Source organism: Saccharomyces mikatae, assembly GCF_947241705.1.
Source record: "Saccharomyces mikatae IFO 1815 strain IFO1815 genome assembly, chromosome: 3".
Taxonomy (NCBI): Eukaryota; Fungi; Ascomycota; class Saccharomycetes; order Saccharomycetales; family Saccharomycetaceae; genus Saccharomyces; species Saccharomyces mikatae.
In genome coordinates, this window is record NC_079258.1 from 20,957 (window position 1) to 45,662 (window position 24,706).

At 36.5% G+C, this 24,706-nt stretch overlaps 12 protein-coding genes across 12 annotated transcripts; 6 read left to right on the plus strand and 6 right to left on the minus strand.

Moving 5' to 3' along the window:
* Nucleotides 1-2,699: 2,699 nt before the first annotated feature.
* Nucleotides 2,700-3,782, minus strand: CHA1 (L-serine/L-threonine ammonia-lyase CHA1; the record flags this gene model as incomplete). The annotated part of the gene is made up of 1 exon (XM_056225674.1): nt 2,700-3,782. The coding sequence occupies one exon, from the start codon at nt 3,780-3,782 to the stop codon at nt 2,700-2,702; it is 1,083 nt and encodes a 360-aa protein (XP_056080651.1).
* Nucleotides 3,783-4,190: 408 nt separating this feature from the next.
* On the plus strand, nt 4,191-5,468 carry VAC17 (Vac17p; the record flags this gene model as incomplete). Its single annotated transcript, XM_056225685.1, has 1 exon — nt 4,191-5,468. The coding sequence occupies one exon, from the start codon at nt 4,191-4,193 to the stop codon at nt 5,466-5,468; it is 1,278 nt and encodes a 425-aa protein (XP_056080652.1).
* Nucleotides 5,469-5,702: 234 nt separating this feature from the next.
* MRC1 (chromatin-modulating protein MRC1) lies at nt 5,703-9,044 on the minus strand (the record flags this gene model as incomplete). The annotated part of the gene is made up of 1 exon (XM_056225697.1): nt 5,703-9,044. One exon carries the CDS (start codon nt 9,042-9,044, stop codon nt 5,703-5,705), a length of 3,342 nt encoding a protein of 1,113 aa, XP_056080653.1.
* Nucleotides 9,045-9,356: 312 nt separating this feature from the next.
* On the minus strand, nt 9,357-10,307 carry KRR1 (ribosome biosynthesis protein KRR1; the record flags this gene model as incomplete). The annotated part of the gene is made up of 1 exon (XM_056225708.1): nt 9,357-10,307. The coding sequence occupies one exon, from the start codon at nt 10,305-10,307 to the stop codon at nt 9,357-9,359; it is 951 nt and encodes a 316-aa protein (XP_056080654.1).
* Nucleotides 10,308-10,510: 203 nt separating this feature from the next.
* On the plus strand, nt 10,511-10,852 carry ADF1 (Adf1p; the record flags this gene model as incomplete). The annotated part of the gene is made up of 1 exon (XM_056225719.1): nt 10,511-10,852. The coding sequence occupies one exon, from the start codon at nt 10,511-10,513 to the stop codon at nt 10,850-10,852; it is 342 nt and encodes a 113-aa protein (XP_056080655.1).
* A 108-nt stretch (nt 10,853-10,960) lies between these two features.
* MIC10 (Mic10p) lies at nt 10,961-11,254 on the minus strand (the record flags this gene model as incomplete). Its single annotated transcript, XM_056225730.1, has 1 exon — nt 10,961-11,254. One exon carries the CDS (start codon nt 11,252-11,254, stop codon nt 10,961-10,963), a length of 294 nt encoding a protein of 97 aa, XP_056080656.1.
* Nucleotides 11,255-11,689: 435 nt separating this feature from the next.
* PRD1 (metalloendopeptidase) lies at nt 11,690-13,828 on the plus strand (the record flags this gene model as incomplete). Its single annotated transcript, XM_056225741.1, has 1 exon — nt 11,690-13,828. The coding sequence occupies one exon, from the start codon at nt 11,690-11,692 to the stop codon at nt 13,826-13,828; it is 2,139 nt and encodes a 712-aa protein (XP_056080657.1).
* A 19-nt stretch (nt 13,829-13,847) lies between these two features.
* PEX34 (Pex34p) lies at nt 13,848-14,282 on the minus strand (the record flags this gene model as incomplete). Its single annotated transcript, XM_056225752.1, has 1 exon — nt 13,848-14,282. One exon carries the CDS (start codon nt 14,280-14,282, stop codon nt 13,848-13,850), a length of 435 nt encoding a protein of 144 aa, XP_056080658.1.
* A 560-nt stretch (nt 14,283-14,842) lies between these two features.
* Nucleotides 14,843-15,847, plus strand: KAR4 (Kar4p; the record flags this gene model as incomplete). Its single annotated transcript, XM_056225763.1, has 1 exon — nt 14,843-15,847. One exon carries the CDS (start codon nt 14,843-14,845, stop codon nt 15,845-15,847), a length of 1,005 nt encoding a protein of 334 aa, XP_056080659.1.
* Nucleotides 15,848-18,348: 2,501 nt separating this feature from the next.
* Nucleotides 18,349-20,859, plus strand: SPB1 (27S pre-rRNA (guanosine2922-2'-O)-methyltransferase; the record flags this gene model as incomplete). Its single annotated transcript, XM_056225774.1, has 1 exon — nt 18,349-20,859. One exon carries the CDS (start codon nt 18,349-18,351, stop codon nt 20,857-20,859), a length of 2,511 nt encoding a protein of 836 aa, XP_056080660.1.
* A 163-nt stretch (nt 20,860-21,022) lies between these two features.
* On the minus strand, nt 21,023-22,276 carry PBN1 (Pbn1p; the record flags this gene model as incomplete). Its single annotated transcript, XM_056225785.1, has 1 exon — nt 21,023-22,276. One exon carries the CDS (start codon nt 22,274-22,276, stop codon nt 21,023-21,025), a length of 1,254 nt encoding a protein of 417 aa, XP_056080661.1.
* A 469-nt stretch (nt 22,277-22,745) lies between these two features.
* On the plus strand, nt 22,746-24,524 carry LRE1 (Lre1p; the record flags this gene model as incomplete). The annotated part of the gene is made up of 1 exon (XM_056225796.1): nt 22,746-24,524. One exon carries the CDS (start codon nt 22,746-22,748, stop codon nt 24,522-24,524), a length of 1,779 nt encoding a protein of 592 aa, XP_056080662.1.
* Between the last annotated feature and the right edge of the window lie 182 nt (nt 24,525-24,706).

Here is a 24,706-nt window from a genome sequence, read left to right on the forward strand (position 1 = left end):
TATATGTTTACACTATAATATTTCTAAAATAAATGATGAACTACTGAATCATTCTTTTAACTACTTTGTCTTCAATGGTTCTCTCTTATATTCAGTCAGCAGAAAGTTCTATATATTGTGATCACTGAATTTTAATTCACTTCTGTCCACTTTAAATGTTTACTTTTCGTATTTCATGATGTGACTTGTACGGCTGAAAATTATCAGTTATCATTCTTCTTAACCACAATTCATTGCAAAGTATTTTTCATATATGTTGACGTAAGGTATTGCGATCTAGCTTATTAGTCATAATGTAATAAGATTATTGGAACATTCTTTTATATTATTATAAAAGTAACATACATACTATTGTATCCTCTTGATGAGATACAATACATTCTTATATGTTCTATTGTCTTATTACTGCACCCCTTTTGACTAATATCGATTAGTCATCTCGTGACTAATTATAAATTAGCCATACTTCTTTAATTAGCATATTTTAACAATATACCTTTTAACGTTGTATATTATAATTCTTTGAATAAAAAAATTATTTATTATACCAATAACTAAATGTATGAAAACCCCAATGAAGTATGCTTGGTTCTATTATTCGACATTGAAGCAAATCCAACAAAAAATTACATTCGAAAAGATAAGAAATGAAAATTTAACACCCATAAGTCTATAGTATATTGCATTTAAGTAAACCCTTTGTGTTTTAGATTTATACATTAAGTAATTGTTCATTTTAAGGATTCTACTTCTTTCTTTTCATGCGTTTTAATTCAAGCTACAACTTTTGTTAGGATATTTTTACTCCTTCCTTTGACAAATCTTCTGTTTTATCATCTGGGTTGGTTATGAGTAAACAAAAACGAAGCGAAATAGTTTCTTTCCAAACTTATTTTTCGGTTTTTACATCTCAATCTATTTTGCAAATGGTAGATAAAAAATAGTAGAATGTGGCCAATGGATTCAACAGATGCTACGTTTCTAAAAATTGTATTGATACTAAATCGTTGACGGAAGAACTATGATATATTTTGTATCATTATGGGTAGTATTGCTAGATCTTCCATAAATTTTGCGGAAATAAAGTGTACAGATTTATCATTACCTGTGCTTGAAGTTAGCCCCTCTCGAACGTTTCGAAAGATGATGATAGTGTTATATGATTTTCTTGTGTAAACTGTTACTACTTTGTTAAATGTACTAACTTGAGAACTATATTTATTCGCAATTAGTTATCGAGTGTTTAGTGGCAAGACAATTACATTCAAATAGTTAGTAATATAATTAATATGCATTGATAAAATAGAATTGAATTTTGGTTTCTTATTTTTTTCAATTTATATATTATATAATAAAGGAAAACTTAAATAAATAAAACATGAAATAATAAAATATAATTCTATAAATAATAAGAAGGAAGTGGTAATATTATAAGAATGGATTGCATCTCATCAAAAGGCTGAGATGATGCCCTGTTAATTTCTCAATAGTACTAGATACAGTCCAATAATCTTACTCTATTATGAAATATAAGCTAGATCGTAATTCCTTGCGTCAACACACTTCGTTAGTGGGTAATCGCGTAAATTCTCATTTCATAGTTTAAAAGTATATAAGGAGCTCTATTTATTACCTCATGCGTTCAAATTTAGAAGCAAAATATCAATCATATCATGATATTTGTCTTGGCTATACTTTTCTATATGATAGAGAATTATAATTAAGATGTACTTTAAATCACTGCTTTGATAGGCTGATATTTATGATATAATGAAATTTGATGATGAAACTGCAGTTTTCTTAAATCTTTTTTTTTTTTCTTAGTGCTCTAGGTGCTAATGAATAGCAATTTTATGATCATGAATCTTAAAAATTTATACGAACCATTAGATTAAGATATTTCAGACTTATTAATCTTGAAATTCCGCCGCTCACACAGTTTATCTCTTTCCTTCACACATATTTATTATAGAATTATTTTCCTTATGTAAACAGAGACTTTTTTTTCTGTCATATATATTCAGTATAGGAAAGATACGGGTTAAAATAAAAAGCAAAAACAATTGAATCGTTGAGAGAGAAAAGGTTTTGGAAAACAAAAAAGTATTCTTAACGAAAAAAGATCCAGTTCTGTCGTTAGAGTCTTTGAAAAGGATTAAATATGTAATAAAAGAGCTGAAAATGATGTCACAGTTCAAGTCCAACGCACGAATATCTAGTGACACGGAAACTTTTTTCACTTTCTTCTCATCACTGGCAGGGAATACTGCAACAACGATTCAGAAAATCCTATTGATAATTTCAAATAATGTTAGTTTTCCGCTACTACTCCCTTTTACTTGGAGAATTCTGAAAGCATGACCTTCTTGTTATAAGTGTCTTTTTTTTTATTTTTATCTAAAGAAATGGTAAGTGTGCTGTGCTACATAACACGTTTCTCGATTAGCAGAACTTGACATAAATAATAATTTGCATTATCAAGGTGCTTTCAAAAAAATTTGTGAAGGAGTCACCGTTGATAATATTTCCACTTTTTTCCAAGGTCTTTTAAACATCTTCTAGTGATGTTTTACGTTAGTATTCTACTGAAACCACTCTATACTAGAACAATAATGTGACGTGAGTAAATATGTATGTAGTTTACTACTGTATGAAATCATAAAGGACGAATCAGGCTTTTTCAGAAAGCCATTGATCTTTCAAGCACTCTTCAACGTAGCGGTGGTCTTTTCGGGAAATATGAAGTTATCAGTAACTTCAATTGCCGGAGCACTCCTTTTATTAAAATGATCCAATGCCTCTTCTAAATCCTGTATGGTGTTAGAGGATCCGCCACAAGCAATAATTATCACGATGTCATCCGCGGCTAATTTTGAACCCAGCGCTCTTTCTAATATTTCTGTATTATAGCCCAAATGCAATGCAGCACCACATGCGGGTTCAACCACCATATTGAACTGGTGTGTATATTTGAGACAAGTATCAATGACGTCTTTGTCCTCTATGACAACAGATCTAGTGTTGTACTTACGAGCGTAATCGAAAGTTTGATTTGAGATGACAGCGGTTCCTAAAGAAGTAGCAATACTTGTAATCTTCTTGAACTGAACTGGTTGGCCTATTCTTAAAGATGTATTAAAGACATGACATCCATTTGTCTCCACGCCCACAATAGGGATCTTATCGGCTAGACCATATCTTTCCAACCCTTGCACAATACCATTATACAAACCACCGCCACCGACGCTACATACTATACCTTTAACTTTGTTCATCGAGATACGTTGAAATTCCAAATCTTGGACCATTTCGTCTACCATAGAAGAATGTCCTTCCCAAATATCGGGATTATCGAAGGGATGGACATATATGGGCTCAACGACTTGAGTGTCTATTTTTTGCATGACATCTGCTTTTAGAAAAGTATCTGCTTCTTTCCAATAGGCGCCACTCACGATAACTTGGGCTCCGGTGTTCCTAATCTTCTCTACCATCCTTTTTTTTGTTGCTGTAGGAACCACTACTGTGCATGGTAACGACAACCTCTGACACGCAGTCGCAGCAGCAAATCCAGCGTTGCCACCAGAACTAGCAAAAATCTGAGGAGATTTTTTTCCATCTTTTTGAATTCGGATTGCACTTTTCATGATAAGATTACCAATTCCTCTACTCTTAAAAGAGCCACTTGGTTGTAGGCATTCATATTTCAAGAAAAATTGTGCAGGTGATTTACCAGGAAAGAATTGGCGTAACAACGGTGTTTTATTGTAAACTATTGACATAACGTAAATTGGATTTTTGCTTTTTATGTATTTAACATTTCAAGAGAAAGGTAAGGATACTTTTTTCCCTTTCTCTTTGGTGACATTTATATATCTGTGCTCCTCCTCACATTGTCCCTTTTATCTTATCTCATCGCACCTTATGTGATAAAGTATTGGCACTATTTAATGACACTGCTGTGGAATTACATTTCCGCTGGGGGGGTTGGACAAGAACTGTCCGTGCGGAATCGGGTCTCCGCGCAGAGGACTCGACTCATTCATATTCCGTAAGCGGTGACTAGTCCTCGCGAAAAGAGGAAAAGAAATATAGGAAGAACATTTCGCAGCTGATTAAAATGTAAACAATGCAGTTAAGAGTGAGATCGTGAGAGATAAGGTACAGCTCGAACAAGAACACATTCATTCATGACAACTCAAGCCTTAGAAGATATTACGGAGAGGCTTCTCATAAGGTCGCAGGAGGCTATCTTGCAATTAGATCTCTGGATACAGCGTCAGCAGCGATCATCAGTATGCCAGACAACAGATCAGGAATTATTGGATAAGGTATCTAAACAGTACAACCAGTACATGTCTCAGCTGAATTCTTTGTATGTAAGGTCAGAATCTGTTCGAGACAAGCTGAGTAAGGAACAACAACGCAGGTTGATCACAGAAGACAATGAGCATCAACGCATTGAAGACTTGGTTCGTGAATTCCAGGATATCACTCTGAGATTAAACGAGCTGGCCACAGCCCCGAATGAGGTAGCTAACGATTCTCCGCAATCCCAGTCGACGAGAAGTAGTCTGGAATCATTTCAACCTCGGCCATTGAAGATCATTGAGAGACAGCGTTTATGTATGGTAACCCCATCGAAACCGCCCAAAAAGTCAGTAGGTTTTAACCCCATTAATGACGTCGATTGCCCGTCCAAGACAAATTCTTTGCCGTGCTCACCTAAAAAACAACCTGCTAAAAACCACACTTTACGTGCTGCCAAGTCCCATGATACTGGCTTGAATAAAAGTAAAAAACCTTCTTCCGCCGATGCATACGAGTCTTTTTTTAAAAATAGACAAAGACTCTCTTTGACCTTCTTTGATGAAATGGATGATGAAGACTTTGATTCAGATCAGGATACTGTTATTTTGCCAAATATAAGTACCCCTCCACACGTGAATGTGACTGCAAAAGGTGCTGAATTTGAACCATTAAGAAGATATAACTCACACGAAAGTATACTGTCTAATAAGCCGGCTCCCCTTATGTCCCACAGTTTAGGAAGTTTTCCGGTCTCATTCTTTAAACCGTCTAACCCAACTTTTGGGACTTCGATATCCAATGTGCAAGCAAACTGCCATCCAACGATTACGGCAACAATGGCTCCCAGACGAAATGGAGTTCACGCACCAAGTTCAAAGGCGTTATTATCATCATTTATCGGACGGTCAGAGAGGCCGATGGTAAAACAGAATACCCCAAATCTAAAGCATGTATCTCTCTTGGATAAATTCAATTCATCATTAACAACAATATCAGAATCTTTTCAAAGTAAGAAAAAAAAGAATAAGGACTTGAACGATGAACGAATATCAAGTCTGGACCACATTGGAGCACACGACCGAAATAATTGCATTATGGATATGAGTGTCTCTATAGAAGAACTACAAGACGCTTTGAATACAGAGCTGCTGCTGTAATTGATGCATCCATATTTAACTCTTCAACCTTCGATTCAAATCTTTATTCACGATTCTTACTCCGGTTCTTTTAGAGTTTTTTTGTATATTTTGTATTATTAGAGCTTCTTTAAATATTTCGTCCTATAAAATCCTACCCATAACAGCACTAAAGTCTTGATTTAGTGTCAAATGTTGTGTTCTCCAAATATATCCGGAAAATGAATCGACTTCTCATGAAAATGTAAGCCACTACTAACTATCAAAACTATTTTGCCCACTTTCAAAAAGTTTACTCGTTTTCGTTTTCGTTTTTTTATGACGATGGTGATTCTGGTCTGTCCCAGCTTTTCTTTTTGGCGCCATTAGTTTCCTTGTTTTACCCATATAAGTGATAGAGGCCTTCGAACTTCCTACCATCTTGTAGGACTTTGAAATCTTGACTGTCTTGTTACCTTCTTTAAACTTATCATTGATATCTGTTCGGGATGCAAACGATTTGACTATTGATGGATGTTTGAATCCACTGACTAATGATGAGTCTCCATTTTCCATCTCATCTTCATCCTCCGTACGCTTCTCTAAGTCAATCATTGTAGTCACTGTTCTCGAAGTAAACGAATCAGTTTGTGAATTAGTGAATGATTTTATGGAGCTATGTTGTTTTAGGGTAAATAGATCCTCAATTGGTTCGTCATCATTTCCATGCTGCATCTTTGCTAATTCTTTATCCATTTCAAACTCATTATAATTATTACTTTTCAAAAAGGATAAGCTTTTCTGTACAAAGTCCTCAGATATGATAATTTTCTTGCTCTTGTCATCTACTGGTCCCTTTTCATTATTTCTTGTGCTATCACGTACATTTAAGCTATTATTATCCAGAGTATCCAAATCAGTAGCCGTACTTGTAATGTCCTGGTTAGATTCCTCTTCAGCCCTAAAGGGATTCTTATATTCCATTATATCTTCTACCATACTTTCAAAAAAAGCCTTCGATTTCGGGTTTTTAACAAGCTTAGTACCGTCGCCAATTTCCAACCTTCTTTTTCTCATCAATTCTCTTCTTTTCAAACGATATTGTTGTAGTACGTCGTCTTCATCATCACTTAGCTCTAGCTCTAAGCTATTTTTCGCCCTTTTATTACGGAATCCGCCATTTTTAATATCATACAAAATTTTGTTTATCATTTTGACGTCCATTTCCTTGTTTTCTGCTGCTAACATTTCTCTAATTTCGTGTGAATTGAAGTTATTCTTAGAGTAATCGTCAATCATTTTTTCTACGTCAGAATCATACTCATCAGATCCTTCCCCATCCGCACCGCCGATGCCATGCCATTCATCGTCAGATTCCTCGGCTTCCATTTCAAAAAAGTTTGTAACACCTTTGTGTTTCAACTCTTTTAACTTAATAGCTTTCTCTAGCTCTTTTTGTCTTAGTTGTAATTTTTCTTTATCAATTAGTTCACGTCGAATTGCTTCATCAGCTTCTTCATTAATATTATCCTCGTCTACTACAGCTGTATCTTCAAGTATGGCTTTATTTTCCACTATATTTCTTTCCATGGTTATTTTGTCAGTCTGTTGGGTATTCATATCATTAGTTTCTTGAAACTTGTTAACTTCCTCTTCAATATTGTCTCCGTAGTGACCTAGATTGATGGCAATCCTTTTTGGTACACTAGCATCGACTTTTTCTTTTGGTACAGCCTCATTTTCAGAGTCTGATTCGTCAATCATGCGTTTTACGTGGTGCGCCTTCTTCTTCTTCGGAACAATATCATCCTCTTCCTCTTCCTCTTCGTTGTCTGGCTCTTCACGAATTTCATCTTCACTGCCAGATAATTCATAATCAGTCACTTCATTGCCACTCAATGCAAATTTAGAGGATTCTGACCCTGAGTCAGATCCAGAATCGTGGGGGCTCAGTTTAAACTCACTGTTCTCCAGTTTTTCCCTCCTCTTTTCCTTTTGCCTGATTTTTTTGTTTCTGATGATTTCTTGTTCTAGTAAGTTCTCCACGAGTTCCTTTTCCTTGACCATGTCTTCCAACTTAAAACCTTTCGTTTCAATCACTTCTCTTTGATGATCTAGAATTTGTTTTCTGCTAGCCTTTCTTAATGTATTGAACAGTTTATTGTGGTCCAACCTAGCGTCTCTACCTTCAAGTGGCCTTTGAGATATATCTTGATTCTGCTTAGAGAGTCTCGCTTTCAAATTTAATATAGTGGCCTTTGATAACTGGGAGATTGGCAAAGCACCTTCATCTTTGATCAACTTCCTGTCATCCACGACAATATTGTCATCATCGTCACTTCCACTATCGAGGTCCAAAGTTATGCATTTCGATGAATCAATTTCCCGTTTCAAATTATTGGCATAAGAGCTTAATAGTGGAACCCTTTTATCAGTTTTTTTTGTTACTTCATTTATACTTGGTTCAATATTTTTGTCTTCGTGTAATTCTTCCTCGTTTCCTAGCGGTTTTGGATGTGCACTCTCCACTTTTATCTCAGCATCCTCATTTGATGACGAGTCGTCAAAATCAGCAAGAAAGGACTCTTTAGAAAATTTTAGTTTTGTTGCTATTGTCTTCTGTGGTTTCGTGTATTCAACATTGCTGGCTCTTTCCCTCCTAGAATCCTCTAAAGCCAATTCGTTTTGTATTTCCCGGATCTTTAAAGTATGCGGCACACCATCTTGAAGTGTCTGTGACATAGTGTCCATTTGGGTTTTATCTTCATAGTGTGTAGTCTGCGGTATAGTATCGATCTGAGTTTTATTATCAGATTGCGTATTCTGTGGCATAACATCCAATTGAGTTTCATCATTATTAGGTGAGCTTTCTAGTGGTGTGTCCATTTGGTTGACAGGGCCCCTTGTTAAAAGTGGCTGAAATAAAGGACTTTTTCCAATGGTTAATACTGGGGGCTTTGATGACTGTACATCCAGATCGTTACTTGTAGCAGTTTTTCCTTGCGATGGCGATTCAATTGGTTTTATAGGCAACGCCTGCTGCGATTGTGTGATTATATCATCGCTATCTATACGTTGTGTGGCGACTGGCTTTATCGTTGTGGTAGACAATTTTTGTGCCTGTGGAATTTTATTAACGAAACAATCGTCTTTAATTATTTGAGTGGGTTTTTCCTCATTAACGGAGTGGATAGGTACATCGACTACTTTGTCTTGTTGAATACTGACGGGTATTCTTTGTGTTTGTGTAAACGTGGGCATACAATTCTTCCCAGTGCAATCGTTTTCATTACTTTTAGTTTCCTCTAAATCCTCACCCCCTTCATAAAGATTAGCAATCAATTGGCTCGACGAAACGTCCTCATCCTCATCGTCTTTATTGTCGTGTTCCTGTTCAGGTGCTTTTCCACCCTCTAATCTGTTCTTCACACGATTTAGTGTGGCATTGGCAAACAGGAATCCGTTTCCGGTCAAAGCTGGTGGGGCAACTATGTCATTTGTGTATAAATTTCCGTCAGTGTTGTCGTTATCATCTGGTATATGAATGGCAACTTTTTTGTAGGTGGTGACTCTCTTCTTCGACCTCAGCGAAGACAAAGCATTCAAAGCATCATCCATAGCTACAAGATATGATTATCGGGTAAGAGTCGAACAGATATTTTTTTGTTTGCTTGCTTTTGAAGTATTTGGTTCACAGAATGCGTTCAATATGCACTCTTTAAGCAAACGCGTTTTACATTTGCATTTATCGATGACGCGCCAAAGAAGAATAGGAAAAAATTTCAAATTCAACAGCATACAGGTAGATGAACGTAAAGTCGGTTTCCTGTCAAGGACTTCCTCTGTTTTTACAAATATATCTACGTAAGCGAAATATATGTCTTGATATATCTATACGTATGTATATATAGGTGCCAGTTGCAGTAAAAACTAGTTTTGGTTGGGTTTGTATGTTTCCTCCTCTGGAGCAATGAAATCCTTTGCTCTTTCTTCCTGCCTTTCAATTTCTCTTTCCATTTGTTTTTCTTTTTGTTCACTTAATTTCTTCATCTGCTTTTCTCTCTTGCTTAAGAAATACTCACCACTTTCAATTTCCAAATCAACCTTTCTAGGCAATTGAGCAGGCGGGAATGGAGTGTATACTTTCTTTTCAATATTTCTGATCTTCTTAGGCTTCTTTCTAGCCACATTTCTCTTCTTAAACATGGGCAAAAATCTTGACCAATCTTCATTGGCCAGTTCTGGTCTTTTCGCCAATTCTCTTTTGATCATTAATTCTTTGATATGATAGATAGGGTGAACGTTTTTCATACAGTCCTCCACAACTCGACGAACTTCTTTTAAGCCTTTGAAAGGACCCATTGCACTTACCGTGTTACCTTGTACTAGAATATAACACTTGGTTAGAAGTTCTAACGCCTTTAAAGTATTACCGTTTGGACCTACAAGACGCTGTCTTCTCTTTACAAACCTTTCTTTGTTAGTAACGAAATTACCAATTTTAATCACGTCACACGCCATATCGTCTTGCAGGATCTTAACAGCCTGCGGAAAGGGAACAGACCTGGCTAATAGCTTGATCAAGTCTCTGGCCTTCAAGATGATAGCGGGATCGTACGTTTTTCTGGTTGTTTTTACCGTCATGGAACCCTCGACTAAATCTAGAACACACGCTATGTTGTGTTTGTCTAAAGCCCTTGTCACGTCATTCCAGATTGTTTTCAAGTAACTTTCTCTATATTTAGGGAATAATGTCATAAAACTGGATTCTTCAGCAAAAGGCTGGCCGGATGCGTTATCCTCTTCTTTAAACTCCTCTATCTTCCACTTGTCAATATCATCTGTATCCCAGGGCTTATCTCTGTTGTGTGTAGACACCATCGTTTGCTACTTTGGATATTTGTCTCAGCCTTCTGCTACTTTGCTTCTTTGCTAACTTGCAGTAGTTAACCTCATCATCTCTTTATTTTTGAAAATTTTCCTATCTCATCGCTAAGAAAAATGAAAATACTAAAAAAAATTTTCTCAGATGGCAAACTTGGTATAATAAGGTACAATAGCCAAAGACAGTTAGTAAGATAGAAATGGGCAAGAACAGTATGAGAAGGAAAAGTGTGGGCAAGAACGTCGGTGTGGGCAAGAAAGTGCAAAAAAGGAGGTCGATCAGCACTGCTGTGAAGAAGAGAACCAAGCTACAAGTAGAAAAGTTAAACAAAAGTAGCGAGATGATGATACCGACATTGCTACGCGAGACAGGTGCACAAGAACCAGCTAAAAGAAAGACTGAGTCCACTTTGAAAGCTGGGGACCTGATCAAGGACCAGGAAAAGGATTCCAAGGTACGAGAACACATTCAAATGGAAAAATCAAAAACAAATGACAACATGCTGAAGCAGATTGAAATGATATCCGGGTTTTCCTTATAAGGAATAGTGGTGAAAGTTACGTAATAATATATACATATAAAGGGGAATGAAATACTGCATTTTGTTTGTTTGGTGTTTTCGAATATATGAAGCATCGTCTCATTAAGACTAAACCTTCGAGGATCTGAGGCCTGCGCTAGATCTAAAGATGGCGTCACCCTCAGCGTAGCCTCTTCCCACACCAAATCCAATTCCTAGCCATACAGGGAACGCACGGCGCTTAAAGAATAATACTGAGGTGAAAACACCAACACCAAACCCCATAGCGGTCTTAACTAGCATGTTTGACAGAACAATGTCCCATTTGGTGTCGAGAACCGTGGACACCCCGCTGCCATTCTTGCTGGAATCTTTGGAAGGGGTAACTTTCGCTGGTTGCTGTGCTTGTGCTTGTTCGGACATGGTATATTTTGCGTGGTTTCGTGCTTATTCGCTCTTATGGCCAACTAAAACTGCCAATTGATAGTATTTTAATGTATGGTATTATCGTTGTTTGAAGCCCTTTAAAAGGAAAAAACGGGTCAGGGCCACCCGGCGCGAAATAATAGCAGGTGATTGGTCAGAATAGCAAAAGCGCCTGAAACGATAGTATACGGTACTGTTGATGACTTACATTTAGGTTTAGAGTAGTCTACTAACTGCTATAAATTGTTTGATGTTATATTATGCGTTTACTTGGCTATTTTTGTATAGATATGTTGCAATGACTAAAATATCATAGTGAACGAGCGGGACGGCGGTTAAATCACGATATTTCGCCACCTTTTTCATAAGAAAATAGGAAACTTAACAGATAGAAATGGTTGAGCGCTAAGTTCAAAGAGGGAATACTTAGAGATGCGATTGTTGCTGTGCAAGAATTGGTTTACGTCGCCTATCATTTCACCACTACTGTACACCCGCTCTCTATACTCCATGAGTAACGCTACTAGTTTTCCCATTGCTCCTCAGGCCCCGCCCAACTGGACATTCACTCCCAACGATATTAACGGGAAGACCAAGGAAATCATCGACAAAAGCAACAATTTCTACGAATCTATGAGCAATGTCGAAACGCCCACTGTGACCAATTTTGTGGAGCCCTTTATGAAGTTTGAAAACGAATTGGGTCCAATTATTAACCAATTAACTTTCTTACAGCACGTGTCGTCTGATAAAGAGATTAGGGACGCTTCTGTGAACTCTTCAATGAAACTGGACGAGTTAAACATTGATCTGTCGCTGCGCCATGATATATATTTGCAATTTGCGCGCGTATGGCAGGATGCTCAGTCCAAAAGCGATTCTATAGAAAGGGAAACGTTCAAATACATTGAGAAATCTTACAAGGACTATATTCATTCTGGTTTAGAACTGGATGAGTCCAACCGGTTGAAGATTAAGGATATTAAAAAGAAGATTTCCGTTAATTCGATCAACTTTTCTAAGAATCTTGGAGAACAAAAGGAATATATTACTTTCACCAAAGAGCAATTGGAAGGTGTGCCCGACTCAGTCTTGGCGCAGTTCGAAACGATCAAATCCGACAAAGATAGAAATGAAACCTTATATAAAGTTACTTTCAAATATCCGGACATTTTCCCTGTGATGAAATTGGCGTCTTCTGCGCAGACCAGAAAGGAAGCGTTCTTGGCAGATCAAAATAAGGTCCCTGAAAATGAAGCTATATTGTTGGACACATTGGAGCTACGTGACAAATTAGCGTCTTTATTGGGCTACGACACGTATGCCAATTATAATCTTTACGATAAAATGGCCAAGGATAGTACCACGGTAATGGACTTTTTGAATGATTTGAAGGACAAGCTAATTCCACTGGGCAAAAAGGAGCTAGAGTTGTTGCAGGAAATGAAATCTAAGGATGTCAAGAAGCTTAACCAAGATGAGGATCCAAATTACTACATCTGGGATCACCGATACTACGATAATAAATACCTTTTGGAAAACTTCAATGTAGATTTAGAAAAAATTTCAGAATACTTTCCTCTAGAAACTACTATTACAGGTATGTTACAAATTTATGAAACATTGTTCAACTTGAAATTCATTGAAATCAAAGACGGTCAAAGTAAATCTGTCTGGCACGATGACGTTAAACAACTGGCTGTCTGGAATATGGACGATCCGAAATCTCCCAAGTTTGTTGGTTGGATTTATTTCGATTTGCACCCTCGTGATGGTAAATATGGTCATGCAGCTAATTTCGGTTTATCCTCATCATTCATGACCAACGACTCCGTAAGATCGTATCCGGTCACTGCTTTGGTTTGTAACTTCTCAAAATCCACGAAGGATAAACCTTCCCTATTGAAGCATAACGAAATAGTAACATTTTTCCACGAATTGGGCCATGGTATCCACGACCTGGTGGGTCAAAACAAGGAGTCAAGATTTAATGGCCCCGGATCTGTCCCATGGGATTTCGTGGAAGCACCTTCTCAAATGTTAGAATTTTGGACTTGGAACAAAAATGAATTAATTGATCTTTCATCGCATTACGAAACAGGCGAAAAAATCCCGGAATCTTTGATCGATTCATTGATCAAAACTAAGCACGTCAATGGTGCTTTGTTCACTCTAAGGCAATTGCATTTTGGATTATTTGATATGAAAGTGCATACTTGTAAAGACTTGCAAAATTTGTCAATTTGTGAAACATGGAATCAATTGAGACAAGATATTTCTTTGATTTCTAATGGCGGCACTTTATCCAAGGGTTATGATTCTTTCGGACATATCATGTCAGACTCTTACTCTGCCGGCTATTACGGTTATCTATGGGCGGAAGTCTTTGCGACTGATATGTATCATACCAAATTCGCTAAAGATCCCTTGAATACCAAAAATGGTATACAATACCGTGATATCGTGTTAGCCCGTGGTGGTCTTAATGATATTGGTGATGATCTAAAAAAATTCCTAGGCAGAGAACCTTCTAAGGATGCCTTCCTGAAGGAGCTAGGTTTACAAAATTGAAAAGCATTGGTGTGAAGCATTATATAATTATTCTACAGAGTGTTATTATATTTGATAGTCTTTTGAACAACCTCGTTCCAGGATAAATCAAAACCATTAAGTAGCTCAAATCCTGAAGCAAAGTAGCAGTGATTTGTCTAATCTGATCTCTATACCTTTTCTTAAAATTCATCAATTTCTCCTTCACTAGACCATTCCCCGGCCCATTTAGTCGCTGATCAATTTTAAACTTGACCTTGCACAAATTTATTAGTTTCCATACACACTTAATCACTGAAATCCACGAGTAGCACAGCCAAACCTTTCTTAATACTCCACTTACATACAATTTATCATCCACTACGCCAAGGTTTTCCAACACAGCGAAGAAATCCAGCAGCGAGCTTACACCATTCCAGACATTTATCCATAAATTTTTCCCACTAACTTCAGCAGACTTTTTCTCTGAAACCATTCACTTTCTTTTCTTTTCTTTTCTTCCTCTTTTGCTTTTATCTATGCTTTCCTTATTGCTTAAGTTGGGGTCGAACATTAAATTCATTGCCCGCGAATTTTTTGAAAGAAGCATCTCTTTTTACTGCAACAAGAACTAATAACTGGCAGAAGGAGAAACACTTGTCTCATGTATCTGCCCTTAAATGCGGTACTGGGAGTACACTTCTCTCTATTTGTCTTACATAAATAATTCCGGGGGATATCTCTTCTTTAGGGGTCCTGTAAGAGAGTAAAACAGCATTAACGAGATAGTGAGGAACAGAAAAAAGAGGCGGTTTTGGGTTGTACAGTCAAACAGTTTAAAGCTTGTTCTACAATTTTGTAGCTTCCTAATGATATGTTTTGCCGCTCGGCATTGTCTTTTCTGTAACCTTGTTTCAAACTTCATCATTTCCGAGTTTCAGCTTGCGACGTTACTTGTTTCAACTTTTTAACAGCAACTTTCTCTCAATAACCATCACATAGGAAAAAGCGCAACAGCAGTTATAAGCAGAAGAGAAGAGACGATATTACTGAATAATGGTATTTCAAGAACTAAGTTATGATCAGGATAGGAGTAGACACAATAATAGTCACTCGCCAGGCCAAAATCAGGAAACAACAGAAATGAAATCTAAACACGTCTCGTTCAAGCCATCTAGAGACTTTCATACAAATGATTACTCGAACAACTACATCCATGGAAATTCTCTACCACAACAGCACGTTACGAATATTGAGAATAGAGTTGATGGTTATCCAAAACTTCAGAAGTTATTTCAGGCAAAGGCTAAACAAATCAATCAATTCGCCACTACGCCCTTTGGTTGTAAGATAGGAATAGACTCCATTGTACCAACGTTGAACCATTGGATACAAAATGAAAACTTGACATTTGATGTAGTGATGATTGGCTGCTTAACAGAAAACCAGTTTATTTACCCAATCTTAACCCAATTACCTTTGGATAAATTAATTTCTAAACCAGGATTTCTCTTCATTTGGGCTAACTCTCAGAAAATCAATGAACTTACTAAACTCTTGAATAACGAAATATGGGCTAAGAAGTTTAGAAGGAGCGAGGAGTTGGTTTTTGTCCCTATAGACAAGAAATCACCATTTTATCCAGGTTTAGACCAAGACGATGAAACGCTGATGGAGAAAATGCAATGGCATTGTTGGATGTGTATCACAGGTACAGTAAGAAGGTCTACAGATGGGCATTTGATTCATTGCAACGTAGATACTGATCTAAGCATTGAGACGAAGGGTACTACCAATGGTGCTGTACCATCACACCTCTATCGTATTGCCGAAAACTTCTCCACCGCTACTAGACGGTTACATATCATCCCCGCAAGAACTGGTTACGAAACACCTGTTAAAGTGAGGCCTGGTTGGGTCATAGTGAGCCCAGATGTTATGTTGGATAACTTTTCACCTAAGAGATATAAAGAGGAAATCGCTAACCTAGGTTCCAATATTCCTTTGAAAAATGAAATTGAATTGCTAAGACCAAGAAGCCCAGTACAAAAAGTACAATAAAGCACCAGCATATCTCCTTGCTTAGCTCCATTGATATAAAAGTAAATAAATAAATAAACCATAATTTTTGCATTTTTCTTTCACTATAAACTATATTGAAACCAAATTTCTACCAAAATTAAATCAGCGTAACCATGCAAAATCAAAAAGTAAACAAACGAAAGACCACAGTGGATGGGAGTAGTAAACAAACATTATTCTAATTCTTTTCTCTTTTTTTTTTTTTGGCTTTTCGTGTTCTAGCGTGTTCATTTTTTCAGCCATGTAATTACTTAAATAGGAAGTTTACACGATGCTTGCATAAAAAGCTGGAAGTGCAGCACAAAGAGGAATAAAAACATTTCCATACTCATTTATTTGTTTGTTTACAGTTAATTTGTTTGTTTGTTTGTTTGTTTGTTTTTGAAGTTGTGGTCTTCCTTCAAAGAATTCTTAATAAGTAATTTTTCACTTTCCGGTTTATAATGTTCGAATCTTTTTTTACTTATTTATTCATTTATTTGTTTATTTGTTTATTTGTTTATTTGTTTATTTGTTTATTTGTTCAATTTTGTAAATGTTTAGGAAACAAACACTCTTTACAAAATGTTGAAAACTCTTTATTTTAATTGTAGTGTTATCTACAGTCGTAAATCGATGAGATGGTGGCTCCTTGATAATAAATAAACCACAAGTACTCGGTTTTTAGTTTACTGAAGAAAAAGACCATGGACAAATTTTTAAGGAAAAAATGTTTAAGAGGAGAGTAAGGGTGTTTGATTAATGACTTGAAAGCATTAGATGACAGTAATGCATCATTTTTAATTATTGAGTAATATTTTTGCCAATATATCCAACGATTTTGTGCTTTGATGAGTTCCTTATTCCGACTAGTTATTTTTGTGATTTTCTCTTTAGAGTTTAGGATGAATTTTCAAAATTCTTAATGTTCAGTGCTACCATTTTCACTGAAGCAGTTAATCTGCCTAACGAGTTTACTTTAAATGAACAAAACAAGATTTCACTTACAAAAGTCAAAACCTTAGCTGTACCATTCCATTACTATATTTTACTATACACTACTTACCAAATGTGTTTTCTTCATATAATCAAAACATAAAGGTCAAGGCAGGCGCCGTGAACCTCAGGCTTGAACGTTTCATTTTTCGTCTCATTCAAACTGTAGATAAAATAGATCGAAGCGACATTTCAAAGGCATTCTTTATTTATTGTTTCAACCTGGCGTTTTTTTTTTTGAACGAATAAGTGATGTTAAATAGAGTGTTTTCCATTTAGGCCCTCTCTATTTTTTTTTGGTTCTGTAGTGCAAATTCTATTCTGTTACATTTTTTCTCGTTTGTGAGACTCAAAAGACCAACATCCTAGACCTCTCATACAATTAATTACTCATAATTTTTAAGGCCTACTTGAAATATCTAAGAAACTATTTGGTCAATAATATGGTAAGCGAAGGCTTGCGCCAGGTACACTGAATAGAGACGACAGAAATTGTGTAAGAAGTTAAATGATAATAGTTTTGTAAATAAATAAATAAATAGTTTGAAAAAATCCTCACCAAACGGAAGAGCATTAGATATGAAGTAAAACTAGAATGTCAAGATTTTACTAAAGGAAAATCACGAAAAATTTCTTGACTTTTTTGGGACAGCGTGGAACGTGTAATTACTGTATTAGGAAATTTACATGATTCTTGAGAAATAATGAAAAATGGCCGCGTTCAGAAGTTACAAGCACACCTTTAAACATTTTTTGTTCTTTATCATTAGCAAATGTGCTAGTGTTTGCAAAAGTATGCTTTTTTTTGCTTAGGTGACTACGTTTCTGCTTTTCTTTTTAGTTTTGATTTTTATTTTCAGTTTTGCATATAAAAATCATATTGTAATCCATAAATAAAAACTACTTAAATATCAAATATTAATAATTCAACAGAAAACACAGTATATGACTATGGTACAAACAAAAGAATTGCGTCTTTATGTAAAGCGAAGAGAAAGTGAGTTTTCCCAATAACCTACGGCAAAGAATACTACGAAAAATGCAGGCAGAATTTGATACCAGAAGTAGCCAGAAGTATTTTTTCAACTTACAAAGGAGAAATAGTCAACTTTATCTTTTTGATGCTGGCCATCTTGGTTTATTTAGTAAGAGAATAAGTATCCTGAAAACAGAAGCAGATATCAGAAGATAAATTCAAAGAAATCCCTCAAATTTTTAACTGTCTCAGATCTAATCACGGAAGTCTTGCTACCGAATATTCATCATCACTTCGTTCAAGTCTCGGTATTGGCACTATATATTTTACCTTAGTTAATAAATTATACACTAGAACAGAACGCCGGGTTATACTTTTTGTTTCTTTTTTCTCTTGGAAAATTTTTTTGCGATGCCCATTATGAAAAATTGGCAAATATTGTATAGTCTGTAGTATAAGACAAATTCTTTTGAACTTGTTCTGTTCTAATTAGTGATTAGATTTAAGTCAATCGAGTCAAGTGGCAAGAATGGGTAAGACACAAAAGAAGAATAGTAAGGGTCGTTTAGATAGGTACTATTATCTAGCCAAGGAGAAAGGTTATCGTGCTCGTTCATCCTTTAAGATTATTCAAATTAATGAAAAGTATGGCCATTTTCTAGAGAAATCGAAAGTCGTTATTGATCTGTGTGCTGCTCCTGGTTCGTGGTGTCAAGTTGCATCCAAGCTCTGCCCTATTAACTCTTTGATTATTGGGGTGGATATCGTTCCGATGAAGCCGATGCCCAATGTAATTACTTTCCAAAGTGACATCACCACTGAAGATTGTAGGTCAAAGTTGAGAGGCTATATGAAGACCTGGAAGGCTGATACAGTATTACACGACGGTGCTCCTAACGTCGGTTTGGGTTGGGTTCAAGATGCTTTCACGCAATCTCAGTTAACTTTGCAAGCTTTAAAGTTGGCTGTGGAAAATTTAGTTGTAAATGGTACATTTGTTACTAAGATTTTCAGGTCAAAGGATTATAATAAATTAATTTGGGTTTTTCAACAATTGTTTGAAAAAGTTGAAGCCACAAAACCACCTGCATCAAGAAATGTTTCTGCAGAAATCTTCGTTGTGTGTAAAGGCTTTAAAGCACCAAAACGATTAGATCCAAGATTGCTGGATCCAAAGGAAGTTTTTGAAGAATTACCAGATGGGCAACAGAACATGGAGTCCAAAATTTACAATCCTGAAAAAAAAGTTAGAAAAAGACAAGGTTATGAGGAAGGGGACAATTTATTATACCATGAAACCTCAATTTTAGATTTTGTGAAGACTGAAGACCCAATAAGCATGCTTGGAGAGATGAATAAGTTCATTATTGATAAGGATGATCATGAATGGAAGATCTTGAAGAAATTGAAGCAAACCACGGATGAATTTCATTCTTGTATTGAGGACCTAAAGGTTTTAGGTAAGAAAGATTTCAAAATGATTTTAAGATGGAGAAAGATAGCTAGAGAAATCTTGGGTATCGAAGTGAAGGACGAAGCGAAGACTGAAATTGAAGTGGTGCCGTTAACAGAAGAAGAGCAGATTGAAAAGGACTTGCAAGGTTTACAGGAGAAACAGCGTCTAAATATCAAGCGTGAAAGAAGAAGAAAGAATGAAATGAAGCAAAAGGAACTACAAAGAATGCAAATGAACATGATAACTCCCACCGATATTGGTATTGAAGCCGCAAGTTTGGGTAAAGAGTCGTTATTCAATTTGAAAACTGCAGAAAAGACTGGTATCCTAAACGACTTAGCAAAGGGTAAAAAAAGGATGATTTTCACTGACGATGAATTAGCAAAAGATAACGATATCTACATTGATGAAAATATTATGATCAAAGATAAGGATTCCGCAGCTGATGCAGATGATTTAGAAAGTGAGTTGAATGCAATGTACAGTGATTATAAAACTAGAAGATCGGAAAGAGATGCTAAGTTCAAAGCCAAACAAGCACGTGGTGGTGACAATGAGGAAGAATGGGTCGGTTTCGATGAAGTAAGTGCAGAAAAAGGAGAAGAAGAAAAGAATAACTTTATTGAAGATGTCGAAGGAGATTCCGATGATGATGAGGCCATCACCAACTTGATCAGTAAATTGAAAGGACAAAATGGAGATCATAAGTTGAGTAGTAAAGCACGTATGATTTTCAATGATCCGATATTTAACAATGTTGAGCCAGATTTACCAACAAGTACCATTAATGATGGTATAATGAGTTCTGAGGCAGTCGGTGATATTTCCAAATTACACAAGAAAAGAAAACATGAAGAGGTACAACAGGAACAAGAAGAAGCGGATTCTTCAGATGAAAGTTCAAGTGATGACTCTGACTTCGAGATTGTAGCAAATGATAATGTATCAGAAGACTTTGATTCTGATTATGATTCAGAGGAAGAAAAAAATCAAACAAAGAAGGAAAAGCATTCCAGAGATATTGACATCGCCACTGTTGAAGCCATGACCTTAGCACATCAGTTAGCATTGGGTCAGAAGAATAAGCATGATCTTGTCGATGAAGGGTTCAATAGATATACATTCCGTGACACCGAAAATTTGCCAGAATGGTTTTTGGAAGACGAAAAGGAGCATTCCAAGATAAATAAGCCAATTACTAAGGAGGCAGCGATGGCAATTAAGGAAAAAATAAAGGCAATGAACGCTCGTCCTATCAAGAAGGTTGCTGAGGCCAAGGCAAGAAAAAGAATGCGTGCTGTGGCTCGTTTGGAGAAGATTAAAAAGAAGGCTGGTTTAATCAACGATGATTCTGACAAGACAGAAAAGGACAAGGCCGAAGAAATCTCTAGGCTGATGCGTAAGGTTACCAAAAAACCACAGACAAGGCCAAAGGTTACTCTGGTTGTTGCCTCAGGTAGGAACAAAGGTTTAGCGGGTAGACCAAAGGGCGTTAAGGGTAAGTATAAGATGGTTGATGGTGTTATGAAAAATGAGCAAAGAGCCTTGAGACGTATCGCAAAGAAGCATCATAAGAAAAAATAGTAACTAAGCATTCTTTTTTCCACTCTTGTATAATATAAAAGATAAAGAAAAGTAATAGGTATATTATATATACATATAATTAACCAAATAATCTTAAAAAACGACCTCGGAGAAGCCCTTCATACCTATGCTAGGAGAACAGAAATGCTCAGTCGTGCTATTCCTATTCTAGTTTTACTGGCAACTTTTTCTTATTATTTCTACCGATTACCTTAGAGAAAATGTATATGATAGAAATGAGCAAGCACAGTAGCGTTGCGTTTTTGACCTTAGAATAATCATTTGTATTAGGTCTTGGAATGGGCACAAGTAGAGTTGTCGTGTTCAAATGACGAAATGAAGTATCATCGGTGAAGAGGGATTCATATCCTAGGCCTTTTTTATAAAATGGATTACGGGAAACTCTGTCGTCACCTGTATCACAAGCTAATATAACTTCTGGATCAAATGCAACTTTGAATTCATCCCCTTCTTTACCAGAGGGTTCGATATATCTGGAATGCAAGGTCACTTCGTTTACAGTACCCGCTTTTAATTCAAAAATACTCTCTGATCCCCATGCATTATCTCGAAGAGAATATTCTGGTAATTCTAAGTCGTCTTCACCAAAAATTAGTAAGGGTGAGGATTGAAATTTATCGACAAATAGTTCCAGTGGTAATTGCAAGTGCATTAGGTACATACATTGTGGGCGTTCTTCATAATCTGTGAGATCAATTACCACTGTTGGATGCAAACCAATTGGTTGCTTGAGGTAAAGTGGTGTCGTTGCTGTTGAGTGGTTATAGGCAATATGGCCTTGTTTGTACAACAAAGAAGTTTTTTGACATTTTTCTAGCTCACCATCTTCCATCCTCCAATTACAACGTACTCCGCCAATATCAACATCATTTTCATCACTGTAATCCACAAAAAACACACCCATTTCAAGTTTTTCATCATCCACTTTGCCGATTGTGAATTTTTCACCTTGTTTCAACGGGCGATACTCGACAATTTGAATTTGTGAAGGTTCCACTGTTATATCATATGTAAAGTCTTCCGGGTTCCAAACCAAATCTAAATTTAACTCTGGAGGTAAATGCTGCTCTATATCAAACTTTTCACTATGGAACGAATGGTAAACTGGGTTAGAAATGAATTTTTCTGGTACCTCTGTCGAATTCGAGTAAACCGAAAATCCGGTACTTAGTTCATTCTCAATAACGCTCAAATCTCTAGTCAAATCTTTCCTGGGCCTCCAGGTGATTCTCTTAAAGGATTTATCTATGCTTCTGGTACCTTCTAAAAGCCACCTTTGCTGTAAAACCACGCCAACACCACCCTTAACAGTTAGATGAGTATCATTTTGACTCATATGACTACCAATATCCTCGGGTGCATTGTACAACACAGTTACTCTATGTCTTGTCACCATTATTCAGCTACAATGCACTCACCTTGCGTTTATGCTCCACCCGATTAGATTTAAGATTAGCGTTTCCTTTGATCTTTTTTTATCAGGGGGATCTTCAAGGAAAAAGGGACTTTTTCAGGAAAAAAAAAGAACTTTGGATTTTTGAGTAATTCTTCAAGCAATCATCGAGGAGAACCAAGAAAACAACTTTTGCAGTTAGCACATTTCACCAATATTCCTACGTGGCAAAGTTTTTTGTTATCTCTTTCTATCCTGTATTGTTCCTCTGTGGTCGATCTGTGGTTTGATTGTGTTCAAAAATTCGGAGCTCATTTCGTGTTTGGCATACTGTTAATTCACAAAGCCCACTAAGACTTATCTGCGTTTGCCTATTTGAAGAAATTTTCCAACTATTTACATTCATTTTATTTCAAGAAGGCATCATAAGACCATCGGCAATTATTTTACAGTCCTTTTCGAAATAGGAAAAATGCCTAATACGTATACTCAGCATGTGCAAATGTCAGAGCCAAACCCTGTAAATACTTTGTCTACGCCATCTAAAAGAGGTCACCGCCATCGCAGGTCGCTAGCAATATCGGGAGATTTTGATTTTCTAAACCAGTCTCCAGCGATTGCAAGTTTGCCACTTACACAACCACCAGAAAAGTGTCCTGCAACGGCCCCAGCTGCTGCGTCAAGTACCTTATCACCTATAAATTACAATAGATTCTCTTGTAAAATCAATGAAGACGCTGGAACGTTAGATTTGCCTGAACCAAGATTTTATCCGTTATCACCAAAGAACAATTTGCAAACACCAAGCCCTCGCTTTTTTATCAGTGAAGAACCAAGTTTCTCATCACCAGTTAAAGGTGTCCCTGATGCGATTATCAACCTTGACGATGTGTTGAAGACAAGACCCAGGTCATTCAAATCTCATAGAAGATCAGAATCCGCACCTCCCGACTTAGAGTTTATGATGGGTAAAGGCAATTGTACAGCCAGCTCTAACTCTATGATTAAAGAAGAGGAAGACTCTGTAATTGAATTAGAATCGAATAATGAGTCATACAAGCAAGAACTTCCGACAGCATTATTATCCCCACTGCGGCCTTCCCTCTGTACATCCGAACAGGCCATCGAAATAGATGATCCGACCCTTAATGGGTCTCCGACTCACCACAACCGTGGAATGCAAAATCCTAATGCACGTAACTCTGATAAATTCAATTCATTGAAGATTAAAGGTCAAAAGCAAAGGTATTATCATTATACAAAGCAAATACCTTTGAGCGTGGGCTCGGACTCACAATCTCCAAAAGAACAAAGGTCAGCTACCTCAATGACGCTAAATCAAGCAATGACTCCTTCTTCTTTTGCCTATACTCCTTCAAAACTAGCTTCTACACCGGCAACTCCTGTATCTTTCTACGAGAACAATACGAATATTAACTTGGAAAATGACAATTATACCACTGGATTAAAAGATAACCTTAGATATGCCAATGATAATATCTCAAAAAAATATGGAACTCCACAGCTTGATTGTGTGTTGGATACTAATAAAAGGCAGGATTTTAACGGCGAAGCGAGGAGAAGAAGATCGGGTAGTCCTATCTCCCACATGCAACACCGCAACTTGATTGATAGTATGAAAAGTAGACGAAACAGTAACACAACAAACTCGACCTTCAACTACAAAAGTAAGCATTATGAGATGCCATATAATGATATGATGAAAAACGAAAACAAAAACAAAAACGCACAGTCCATGCACTCTTCAATTAATGGTGCCAATAATGAAAGCAGTGCCGGCGAAGTGATGTTAAAAACAGATTATGTACCTTTCCAACACTCTCCGGTCAAATCCTACACGCCTGATGGCAAAGAAGGAATTGATACATTCAAGAGTAATGATAGTAATGAATATTCCAACTTTGAAGAACAGGCCAGGACCAATTTGCAGCTAAGTCGGGATATCCTCATGGGTGAACCAGGTGATATGGTTGATCTATCTTCTTTTGTGACCTCACCAAGAAAAGCTTCGAACGAAACCGGCGATTTAGCCTTCAATTTATCTCAGGACGATAGGTATGATACCAATAACACATCAAAAACCATTCATGCAAACACTAGTGCAACGACAAGTAATGAAAGCTGGTGCATAAGCGACAATGCATTGGGAAAGCAAGGGCAGGATAGTGAAGTTAGAAGTAAAAGAAAATCCAAATTGGGACTCTTTAGACATATTTTTTCAAGAAAGTAATACAATAATATTAATAATAAGTAATAGAAAGGGAATTGCAACCTTGGAGGCATTTATTGCATGTAGTTTTATGATAAAAATGTAGAATAATAAATAAAAAATTTCAAAGTCATTAAAAATAAAAGTGAATAGACATGTACATATAGAAATTACTTTCTATCATTTAATATATATATACATAT